General features: G+C 44.6%; 1 protein-coding gene across 4 annotated transcripts in view; it reads left to right on the top strand.

Moving 5' to 3' along the window:
• The window catches only part of msraa (methionine sulfoxide reductase Aa), a 358,153-nt gene extending 345,915 nt beyond the window's left edge, over positions 1-12,238 (top strand). The window contains exon 5 of one of the 4 annotated variants that reach the window (XM_063035622.1): positions 9,802-12,238. In XM_063035622.1, the coding sequence (XP_062891692.1) occupies positions 9,802-9,960 (159 nt within the window). In that variant the 3' untranslated portion in view covers positions 9,961-12,238. Of the gene's footprint in view, positions 1-566; positions 633-9,801 lie in introns of those variants that run through there. The other 3 variants (XM_063035623.1, XM_063035614.1, XM_063035629.1) reach the window with 3 other exon arrangements.
• Positions 12,239-12,555: the final 317 nt, after the last annotated feature.

Genomic DNA, 12,555 nt, shown 5'->3' with positions numbered 1-12,555 from the left:
CAAAATAATCCTCAGCCCTTTGTAATGTGTGTTTATATGAGTTACTGTCGCCTTCCTGACAGCACGAACCACTCTGGCCATTTTCCTCTGACCTCTCATTAGCAACATGTATTTGCCCACAGAACTGCTGCTCACTGGATTTTTTTTGGAATTTACCCCATTCTCTGTAAACTCCAGAGACTGTTGTGAATGAAAAATCCCAGGAGATCAGTGGTTTCTGAGACACTCAAACTACCCCATCTGGCACCAACAAACATTCCGTGGTCAAAGTCACTTAACTCACATTTCTTCCCCATTCTGATGTTTGGGCTGAAAACTGAACCTCTTGACCATGCCTGCATGCTTTTATACATTGAGTTGCAGCCACATGATTGGCCAATTAATTAATTGTATTAATGAGTGGGTGTAAAGGTGTACCTAATAAAGTGGTCACTGAGTGTTTATGCAAGTATAATATTGTTAGAGTGTTGCCATGTGCCTAAGGAGGACTTGGCTTTAAATTTATTGTCATTGGTCTTTCTTCAAGTAGTCCACTGCTGTTCTTCTGTCCCTCACTGCTTCAACAGGACACCAATCATGCGGGTGCACAAGGAGAAGAGAGTGAGTTACCTCAATGACTGTTGCCTGGTAGCACTCACAGTAACTGTGACGAAGTGCTTTAAGAGTTTGGCCATGGGTAAGATTAACTTTGGTCTGAGCAAGAGCCTAGATGTGTTGCAGTTTGCCTACTACCACAACAGGTCTACAATGGGCGCAGTCCCACTGGCTCACCTCACCTCTCAGCCTTGTAGCACTTCTACCACAAGTTTCGTGACATTCATCAATGATGGCAAATCTGATTCTAATTCAGTCTCATTCTTTAAGGGACAAACATTTTTTTTTTACCTTCTTTTATTTTGCTACTTGCTAGTTAACTCTCATGCTGTTGGTATCTTTATAGTTTTCTAAATCATCCTTTCCTGCATTCTAAAAATCTTGTAATTCTCTTTCCTGTGACCAGTGACTTCTTACTCATACCTTATCCTAACTTCAACCAAATTGCACCTAAAACTAGGGTCAAAATAATCTCTTTGACCAATCAAACCTACTCTACTGTTCTTTCAGTGTTGGATTCTTTCAATATTTAATCCTACTTCCCATGCCATATTTAATATCATGTCAGGTTCTGTCATCTGCTTTAAGAGAGTGCTGGTGTAGCACAGCAACGACTTGCTGGAGACAAACAAATCTATCAACAACTTTATCAATCACTCGTTCTGAGAAACAATCACTGCAATCATTAGCCTGTAACTTCCCTTTCGAAGTTGAGCTTTTGAACCACCTGTATGACCGGGGATTTTTGCAGTGTGAACTGAAGTCTGTGAAGGTGCAGGATGGTTGCGGTGTGGCATGTACGGGCCAAATCAAGGTGGCAGGGCCTAGGGCTGAGAGCGGGGAATGAGCCAGTGTTTGGCCATTGCTGAAGCGGACTTGAAGGCGATTCACAGCAGCAGAGCTGAGGGGAGACAGAGTTGAGGCAGCATGGAACAGGCCCGAGGGTGAGAAACTACTTGCTGTTTGGCTGATTTAAGTGCCGGGCCAGATTGGAAAGGTTGGTACAGGTATCAGCCAAACTGAGGCGGCAGAGCTGGTGGGACAGCCTGGTGTTCAACTCACTCCTCCGCAAGGTTTGCTCGTCTCTGCACTAAACTGGCTTCGTGGCTGTGGAATCACTTTTGTGAGCTTTAGGTCTAACTGTTATTTGCTTACTTTTATTGTTTGCACGATTTGTTTTTTTTCTGCACATTGGGTGTTCAGTCTTTTTTTAAAAAATGGATTCTATTGGGTTAGCAGGATCTCCCAGTGGCCACACATTTTAATTCCACATCCCATTCCCATTCTGACATGTCTATCCACGGCCTCCTCTACTGTAAAGATGAAGCCACACTCAGGTTGGAGGAACAACACCTTATATTCCGTCTGGGTAGCCTCCAACCTGATGGCATGAACATTGACTTCTCTAACTTCTGCTAGGCCCCACCTCCCCCTCGTACCCCATCTGTTACTCATTTTTATGCACACATTCTTTCTCTCACTCTCCTTTTTCTCCCTCTGTCCCTCCGAATATACCTCTTGCCCATCCTCTGGGTCACCCTCCCCCCCTTGTCTTTCTTCCCGGACCTCCTGTCCCATGATCCTCTCGTATCCCCTTTTGCCTATCACCTGTCCAGCTCTCGGCTCTATCCCTCCCCCTCCTGTCTTCTCCTATCATTTTGCATCTCCCCCTCCCCCTCCAGCTTTCAAATTCCCTTACTCAATCTTCCTTCAGTTAGTCCTGACGAAGGGTCTCGGCCTGAAACGTCGACTGCGCCTCTTCCTATAGATGCTGCTTGGCCTGCTGCGTTCACCAGCAACTTTGATGTGTGTTGCTCGTTCTATTGGGTTTCTTTGTTTTGTGACTGCCTGTTTAGTGTGTGGAATGGGCTGCCGGCAACGGTGGTGGAGCAGGTACAATAGAGTCTTTTAAGAGACATTTAGTTACATAGAGCTTAGTAAAATAGAGGGCTATGGGCAAGCCTGGTAATTTCTAAGGTAGGGACGTGTTCGGCACAACTTTGTGGGCCGAAGGGCCTGTATTGTGCTGTAGGTTTTCTATGTTTCTAAGACGAATCTCAAGGTTGTATATAGTATACATTCATGGTTCGTCCATCAAGACCTCAACACCATTAATCACTTTGAGACTGGATACGGTGTGTCCGAAGATGACTGGTCAGGCCAATTCGGGCACGGAATGTCCTGGCACATGTTGGGCAGCCGTGTGTAGGCACTGCAGTTGTTGCGCTGGTGGCTCTGGACTGGCGCAGCTCGCGCTTATGTTGTGCTTCAGCAATGCGTCTTGCTTTGTAAGCTTGACAGATAGCATACATATTTTGATAATAAATGTACTTTGTACCTTTGTATTCTTTAATATCTATCCTACCCCAACAAATACTTATCTCTATCAGCCACTTGAGACCTAAATGAAAAACAATGTCTTCTTTGTGAATCTCTGACATTTTTCATCTCAGAATGTGGATGCTACATTTTAAAAACATGTTTAATGCTGAGTTAAGTTCTTAGTCTGCAATGGAACAATATTATGGGGACTGGGCAGGAATATGGAGGTGAAAGATTCAATCAGCTTTATCTTACTGAATGGTTTGAGTGTTGTATGGTATACTGCTATTCCTATACATTGTTGAACATAGAACTGTACAGCTCTCCACGCGCCATTCGGCCCGCAATGTTGTGCAGACAAATATAAATTGCCTTCTACGCAGCCCATAACCATTCACTTTTCTTATAGTCATGCTTTATTGATCCCGGGGGAAATTGGTTTTTGTTACAGTTGCACCATAAATAATTAAATAGTAATAAAACCACAAATAGTTAAATAGTAGTATGTAAATTATGCCAGTAAATTATGAAATAAGTCCAGGACCAGCCTATTGGCTCAGGGTGTCTGACCCTCCAAGGGAGGAGTTGTAAAGTTTGATAGCCACAGGCAGGAATGACTTCCTATGGCGCTCTGTATTGCATCTCGGTAGAATGAGTCTCTGGCTGAATGTACTCCTGTGCCCAACCAGTACATTATGTAGTGGATGGGAGACATTGTCCAAGATGGCATGCAACTTGGACAGCATCCTCTTTTCAGACATCACCGTCAGAGAGTCCAGTTCCATCTCCACAACATCACTGGCCTTACGAATGAGTTTGTTGATTCTGCTGGTGTCTGCTATCCTCAGCCTGCTGCCCCAGCACACAACAGCAAACATGATCGCACTGGCCCCCACAGACTCGTAGAACATCCTCAGCATCATCCGGCAGATGTTAAAGGATCTCCGTCTCCTCAGGAAATAGAGACAGCTCTGACCCTTCTTGTAGACAGCCTCAGTGTTCTTTGACCAGTCCAGTTTATTGTCAATTTGTATCCCCAGGTATTTGTAATCCTCCACCATGTCCACATTGACCCCCTGGATGGAGACCGGGGTCACCAGTACCTTAGCTCTCCTCAGGTCAACCACCAGCTCCTTAGTCTTTTTCACATTAAGCTGCAGATAATTCTGCTCACACCATGTGACAAAGTTTCCTACCGTAGCCCTGTACTCAGCCTCATTCTCCGTTGCTGATGCATCCAACTATGGCAGAGTCATCAGAAAACTTCTGAAGATGACAGGACTCTGTGCAGTAGTTGAAGTCCGAGGTGTAAATGGTGAAGAGAAAGGGAGACAAGACAGTCCCCTGTGGAGCCCCTGTGCTGCTGATCACTCTGTCGGACACACAGTGTTGGAAGCACACGTAATGTGGTCTGCCAGTCACGTAATCAAGAATCCATGACACCAGGGAAGCATCCACCTGCATCGCTGTCAGCTTCTCCCCCAGCAGAGCAGGGCAGATGGTGTTGAACGCACTGGAGAAGTCAAAAAACATGACCCTCACAGTAACACACATCAAAGTTGCTGGTGAACACATCAGGCCAGGTAGCATCTCTAGGAAGAGGTACAGTCGACGTTTCAGGCCGAGACCCTTCGTCAGGATAGTGCTCGCTGGTTTGTCCAGGTGGGCGTAGACACGGTTCAGTAGGTAGACGATGACATCCTCAACTCCTAGTCGGGGTTGATAGGCTAACTGGAGGGGATCTAAGTGTGGCCTGACCATAGGCCGGAGCAGCTCCAGAACAAGTCTCTCCAGGGTCTTCATGATGTGGGAGGTCAATGCCACCGGTCTGTAATCATTGAGGCCGCTGGGGTGCGGCGTTTTCGGCACAGGCACGAGGCAGGACGTCTTCCACAGCACAGGAACCCTCTGGAGCCTCAGGCTCATGTTGAATATATGGCGAAGTACTCCACAAGGGGCACAGGCTTTGAGCACCCTGGTACTGACACCATCCGGTCCTGCAGCCTTGCTTGGGTTGAGACGTTTCAGCTGTCTTCTCACCTGTTCAGCTGTGAAGCCCACCGTGGTGGTTTCGTGTGGGGAAGGGGTATAGTCATGAGAGCAGGGTGGGGGACTGTGAGGAGGGGTAGGAGGGGAGAGTGGAATATGTGTTGGTTGGGGGCCGACAATAGATGGCTCATGTGGGGGATGGGCAGGGGCCACAATGTCAAATCTGTTAAAGAACAGGTTAAGTTCATTGGCCCTGTCCACACTGCCTTCAGCTCCTCTGTTGCTAGTTTGCCGGAACCCAGTGATGGTCCTCATCCCACTCCAGACCTCTCTCATGTTTCCACTCAAGCTTCCTCCTGTACTTGTCTTTAGCCTCCCTGATCCTGGCTTTCAGGTCCCTCTGTGTTGCCCTCAGCTCCTCCCTATTTCCATCTCTAAACGCCCTCTTTTTAGCATTCAGGATGTCCTTAATGTCCTTTGTTACCCATGGCTTGTTATTTGAATAACAAAGGACAGTTCCAAGTAGCCAAGTACTACTTGAGTCTTTTAAAAGTCCCTATTGTATCAGCCCCTACCACCATTCCAACAGTGCATTGCAGGCACCCACTACTCTCTATAAACAAAATCCCTACCCCTGTCATCCCCTTTAAATATTCCAACACTTCTCTTTAATTGACATCCTCTGTTATTGGCAATTGCTGCCCTGGGAAAATAGAGCTAGCTGTTCATTCTTTTAATGCGTCTCTTAGTCTTAGTCACCTCTATCAAGTCTCCTCTCATCTCAATCTCTGTAAAGGAAAAAGCCGTCGCTCACTCTTAAAACATATTCTCTAATCCAAGTAGCATCCCGGTAAATGCCCTTTTCCTACTCTCTAAAGCTTCTACACTTTAATAAGTACACCTGCTCGTCTATGCAAATATCTAATCAGCCAATCATGTGGCAGCTACTCAATGCATTTAAGAATGCAGACAACGTAGGTTCAGTTATTGTTCAGACTAAATGTCAGAATGGGGATGAAATATGATCTAAGCGACTTTGACCGTGGACTGATTGTTGGTGCCAGGTGGGGTGGTTTCAGTATTTCAGAAACTACTGATCTCCTGGGGTTTTCACGGACAACCATCTCTAGAGTTTACAGTGAGCATCAGTTCCTGGGTGAAAACACCTTGCAAATGTGAAAGGTCGGAAGAGAAGGGCCAGACTAGTTCAAGCTGATAGGAAGGCAACAGTAACTCAAATAACCACAGGTTAGAGCACGGCACAGAAGAGCATCTCTGAACACACAATACAACAAAACTTGAAGTGGAAGGGCTACAACAGCAGAACATACTGAGTGTACATTCTTCTTATAAAGAGGTGACCAGAATTATATATTTCCCCTGTTGAGTAACTCAATTTATTAAATTATCTCAACATGTGGCTATTATACTTAATGGGCTATTAAAAATTGAAACTTGTTGGATAGTGATAATATCCATGGCATTTACAGTGCCTCTAAAAAGTATTTCCCTGCCTTGGAAGTTTTCACGTTTTATTGTTTTACAATGTTGAATCACAGTGGATTTAATTTGGTTTATTGACACTTAGCAAAATACTTTTTCCTGTCAAAGTGATACTAGATCTCTGAAAGTCATCTAAATTAATTACAAGTATAAAACACAAATTAATTGATTGCATACCTATTCACCCCCTTTAAGTATTTAGTAGATGCAGTTACAGACTTGAGTCTGTGTGGATAGGTCTGGATCAGCTTTGCACGTATGGACACTGCAATTTTTCCCTATTCTGCTTTACAATACTGCTCAAACTCTGTCAGATTGCATGGGGATCGTGAGTAAACAGACCTTTTCAAGTCCAGCCACAAATTCTCAATTGGATTGAGGTCTGGACTCTGATTTGGCCACTCTAGGACATTAACTTTGTTATTTTCAAGCCATTCCTGTGTAAGTTTGCCTTTATGCTTGGGGTCATTGCCATAGAAACATAGAAAACCTACAGCACAATACAGCCCCTTCGGCCCACAAAGCTGTGCCGAACATGTCTTTACCTTAGAACTACCTAGGCTTACCCATAGCTCTCCAATTTTCTAAGCTCCATGTATCCATCCAGGAGTCTCTTAAAAGACCCTATCGTTTCCGCCTCCACCACCGCTGCCGGCAGCCCATTCCATGCACTCACCACACTGTGTAAAAAAAAAAACTTACCCCTGACATCTCCTCCGTACCTACTTCCAGGCACCTTAAAACTGTGCCCTCTCATGCTAGCCATTTCAGCCCTGGGAAAAAGCCTCTGACCATCCACACGATCAATTCCTCTCATCATCTTGTACACCTCTATCAGGTCACCTCTCATCCTCCGTCACTCCAAGGAGAAAAGGCCAAGTTCACTCAACCTATTCATAAGGCATGCTTCCCAATCCAGGCAACATCCTTGTAAATCTCCTCTGCACCCTTTCTGTGGTTTCCACGTCCTTCCTGTGGTGAGGCAACCAGAATTGAGCACAGTATTCCAAGTGGGGTCTGACCAAGGTCCTATATAGCTGCAACATTACCTCCTGGCTCTTAAACTCAATCCCACGGTTGATAAAGGCCAATGCACTGTATGCCTTCTTAACCACAGAGTCAACCTGCATAGCAGCTTTGAGTGGCCTGTGGTCTCAGACCCCAAAATCCCTCTGATCCTCCACACTGCCAAGCGTCTTACCATTGGTACTATATTCTGCCATCATATTTGACCTACCAAAATGAACACCTCACACTGATCTGGGTTGAACTCCATCTGCCACTTCTCAACCCAGTTTTACATCCTATCAATGTGCCACTGTAACCACTGACAGCCCTCCACACTGTCCACAACACCCCCAACCTTTGTGTCATCAGCAAATTTACTAACCCATCCCTCCACTTCCTCATCCAGGTCATTTATAAAAATCACGAAGAGTAGGGGTCCCAGAACAGATCCCTGAGGCACCCCACTGGTGACCGACCTCCATGCAGAATATGACCCATCTACAACCACTCTTTGCCTTCTGTGGGCAAGCCAGTTCTGGATCCACAAAGCAAGGTCCCCTTGCATCCCATGCCTCCTTACTTTCTCAATAAGCCTTGCATGGGGTTACCTTATCAAATGCCTTGCTAAAATCCATATACACTACATCTACTGTTTTACCTTCATCAATGTGTTTAGCCACATCCTCAAAAAATTCAATCAGGCTCGTAAGGCATGACCTGCCTTTGTCCAAGCTATGCTGGCTATTCCTAATCATATTATGCCTCTCCAAAATGTTTATAAATCCTGCCTCTCAGGATCTTCTTGTCAATTTACCAACCACTGAAGTAAGATTCACTGGTTTATAATTTCCTGGGCTATCTCTACTCCCTTTCTTGAATAAGGGAACAACATCTGCAACCCTCCAATCCTCCGGAACCTCTTCCGTCCTCATTGATGCAAAGATCATCGCCAGAGACTCATTAATCTCCTCCCTTGCTTTCCACATTAGCCTGGGGTGCATCTCATCCGGTCCCGGCGACTTATCCAACTTGATGCTTTCCAAAAGCTCCAGCACATCCTCTTCCACATGCTCAAGCTTTTCAGTCTGCTATAAGTTGTTCCTGCAATACAAGGTCCTACTGGAAAACAAATCTTCTCCCAAGTCACAGTTCTCATGCAGACTACATCAGGTATTCCTCCAGGATTTCTCTGTATTTCCCCACAACATGGTGCAGTCACCACCATGCTTCACATGGGAATGGGAATTGGGATGATTGGGAAGTTTTTAAAATCCAACCAAAGACAACTAAAAAATCTATAAGAAGGGAAAAGATTAAATATGAGGGCAAAATAGCCAATAATATAAAGCAGGATATTGGAAGATTTTTCAGTTATATAAAGAATAAAAGAGAGGTAAAAGAGTTGGTGGGTTTTTGATGATGTGCAGTGTTTGGCTTATACCTAACATAGCGTTCAATCTAATGGCCAAAAAGCTCATTTTTGATTTCATTAGTCCATAGAACCATCTCCCAACTGACCCTCCCAGAGTCTCCTATATGCCTTCTGGCAAACTCTAGTCGAGCTTTCAAGAGTTTTTTTTCCCCTAACAGTGGCTTTCTCTTTGCTACTATCCCATAAAGCTGCAGTAGGTGAAGCACCTGGGCAACTGTTGTTGTGTATGCAGTCTCTCCCATCTCAGCCACTGAAGCTTGTAACTCCTCTAGAGTTGTCATATGTCTCTTAGTGGCCTCCCTCCCTTGTCCCCTTCTTGCACGGTCACTCAGTTTGAGGACGGCCTGTTCTCGGTAGATTTACAGCTGTGCCATATTCTTTCCATTTCTTGATGATTGAATATTCCTTGGAGTATAGATAAGTCAATGACTTGGAAATTTTCTTGTATCTATCTCCTGACTTGTGCTTTTCAATAACCTTTTAGCGAGTTGCTTGAAGTGGTTTTTGTCTTCATGAGGCCAGCAGTTGGAACTTCCAGATACAGGTATATTTTTACTACAATCAATTAAAACACCTCGACTGCACACAGGTCTTCAGAAACAGATCTCCTTTTAACTAATTATGTGACTTCTAAAAGCTTTTGGTTGCACCAGTGGTGATTTGGTGTGTCATATTAAAGGGGGTGAATACTTATGCAATTATTTTGTGTTTTAAATTTGTAATTAATTCAGATCACTTTGTAGAGATCTGTTTTCACTTTGATCAACAGAAAAACTCTGTCATTTTCAAAAAAGCCAAATTAAATCCACTGTGATTCAATGTTGTAAGACAATAAAATATGAAAACTTGCAAGGGGGGGTGAATACTTTTTACAGACAATGTCTACTGTAGTTAGCATATGTGATAATTTCTATGTGAATCTAACAAGCCCTGACTGTTGCATGTCATTGCAGGAGTTAAATAAAAAAGGATATGCCGAAATCACAACTGAGATCCGGGACGGTCAGACTTTCTACTTGGCTGAAGAATACCACCAGCAGTACCTGAAGAAGAATCCAGGTGGATATTGTGGCCTCCGTGGCACTGGGGTATCGTGTCCAGTGGGAATTTAGACCATAATAAAATGGAGCAGAATTGGGCCAGTCTGCTCCACCATTTCATCATAGCAGATTCATTTATCACTCAACCCCATTCTCCTGCCTTCGCCCCATAACGTTTCATGCCCTGATTTATCAAGAATCTAATCAACCTTCACCTTAAATACACCCAATGACTTGGCCTTCACAACTGCCTATGGCAAGAAATTTCAGCTATTTTGGGGTTCACTGCCCTCTGTTGAAATAAATTTCTTATTATCTCAGTCTAAGTGGACGCCCCTCCATTTTGATGTTGTGCTCTCGTCCAGAACTTCCCCACTACAGGAACCATCCTCTCCACATCCACTCTATCAAAATTCAATAGGTTTCAATGAAATACCCCCTCATTCTTCTAAATTCCAGTGAGTACAAGCCCCAAGCCATCAAAATCTCCTCACATGATAAGCCTTTAAGTCCCATAATCATTTTCATGAAACTTCTCTGAACCCTCTCCAATGTCAGCACATTCTTTCTTAGATAAGGGGCCCAAAACTCTCTCAGTACCCAAGTGAGGCCTCACCAGTGCCTTATAATACCTCAGCATTACATCCTTGTTTTCGTATTCTAGTCCTGTCTAAATGAATGCTAACATTTCAGTTGTCTTCCTCACCACTGATTCAATCTGCAAGTTAACCTTTAGGGATTCCTGCACGAAGACTCCCAAGTGCCTTTGCACATTGGATTTTTGAATTTAATCCCCATTTAGAAAATAGTCTACATTTTTATTTCTTCTACCAAGGTGCATGACCACACACTTCCCAACACTGTATTGCATCAACCACTTCTTTTCCCATCTTCCTAATTTGGCTAAGTCCTGTAGCCTCTCTGCATCCTCAAAACAACCTGCCCCTCCACCTATCTTCGTATTGTCCACAAGCCTGGCCACAAAGGCATCAATTCCGTCTGCCAAATCGTTGACATACAGTGTAAAAAGAGGCAGTCCCAATACTGGCCACCATGGAACACCCCTAGTCACCAGCAGCCAGTCAGAAAAGGCTCACTTTTTGCCTTCTGCCAATCAGCCAATGCTCAATCCTTGCTATCATCTTTCCTGTAATACTATGGAAGCTTATTTTGCTAAGCAGCTTATGTACGGCATCTTGTCAAAGGCCTTCTGAAAATCCAAGTACACAACATTCACCCATTCTCCTTTGTCTCTCCTGCTTGTTATTTCCTCAGACTTCATCTTAGAGGCAAGATGAAGTCCCAAAATAAACACCATACTTTACTGCAGATTACCTATTTCCTAGATATTTGCTTTCAAAAGGGAGGGGATGTGAAAATGCTGATCAAGACAAATCTGCTGCCGGCTATACATTTGTTTCCCAAACTAGCTGAAATGATGAACATGTACCACACTATGTGGAAATTTATAACTAGTAGTTCCTGTTACGTACCCCGTAACTGGGTTGCCAAACCAGCAGAAATGGATCACTCAGTTGGAGTCTGGAGTACTAGAACTAAGAAAGTTTTATTAAAGAAACAAGCAACACAGTAATCGAAAGGATAATAAATGCAACAGTTCAGTGATGATAAACACACATGTGCACAGCATTAAGATAACAGCATCAATCAAGCTCTATCGTTGTCTAGGGGTAAATGACCAATTTCAAAATGACTCAAAGTTCAGTCCAGTTCAGTTCGCAGTAATCGTTGCCATGGCGATGGACAAGGTGGGGGAAGAGAGACATAGAATGGGAACAACTGATCATTCAGAACGGCTTCACTCACAGACCAGCGGGATGGCTCGCAAACAGCATTTGGGTGGGTCCTTGGTGATGTCACCTGAGGTCACCGACTGTGACCCCTCCTCCAGATGCGGTCGATCCTCTGCAGTGAACCCGGCACCCAGGCAAGGGCAGACACACACCGGGTTCCCGCTGATCGTACCTTTCCACCCTTGTCGTTGTCTGGCATTTCTCACCCACTCGTGAGAGGCGCACCGCTTCCAGGGTCTTGTTACCTCGGGTGGCGTGTGTGTCTGTCTTAGCGAACCTGTCCCTTTTTATCCCCCTGCTGGGGCATCGCCTGTCCATCACTTCAAACAGTTCAGGGTTCAAAGGGGGGAGCCGCTCCAGACAGCTCTCTCTCCCACATCCCTTCATTACACATCTCCAGACGCTGCTCCATTGTTCCTTATCTCTCCTTCCCCTGAGGGCAGGTGGCAGACCAACTGCTGATGCCACTGATGCTAGCCCAGGCCAGCAAACATCTTAATTTTATGTGTATTCTCGTAACACTTCCCCCCTTTAAGGATTTTTACCGGGAGGTAAAAATTACAAACATGACTACATTATCTGATACATACACAATATACATCTTTAACAGTTATTTAGCTAATACAGAGAATTTGAAGCTGTCAACACCTTGACAGACAGTCATCACATTTTCTGTTCCTTTTACACGTGTTATTAATAATCCCTTAGACCAGGCTCCAACTCAGCAAACTTCATAGTGGCCAAAAACACTGATGAATTGCGACCAATGTAACCTCTCATTTGGTTTTGTCCCGGACCACAATAACAAGGGTCGTCCCATTCCGACTCAATTTTCTCTCGCAAGGGCTTAGTA

Source organism: Mobula hypostoma, chromosome 2 (assembly GCF_963921235.1).
Source record: "Mobula hypostoma chromosome 2, sMobHyp1.1, whole genome shotgun sequence".
Lineage (NCBI taxonomy): Eukaryota > Metazoa > Chordata > Chondrichthyes > Myliobatiformes > Myliobatidae > Mobula > Mobula hypostoma.
This window is presented reverse-complemented; position numbering and strand designations above follow the sequence as displayed.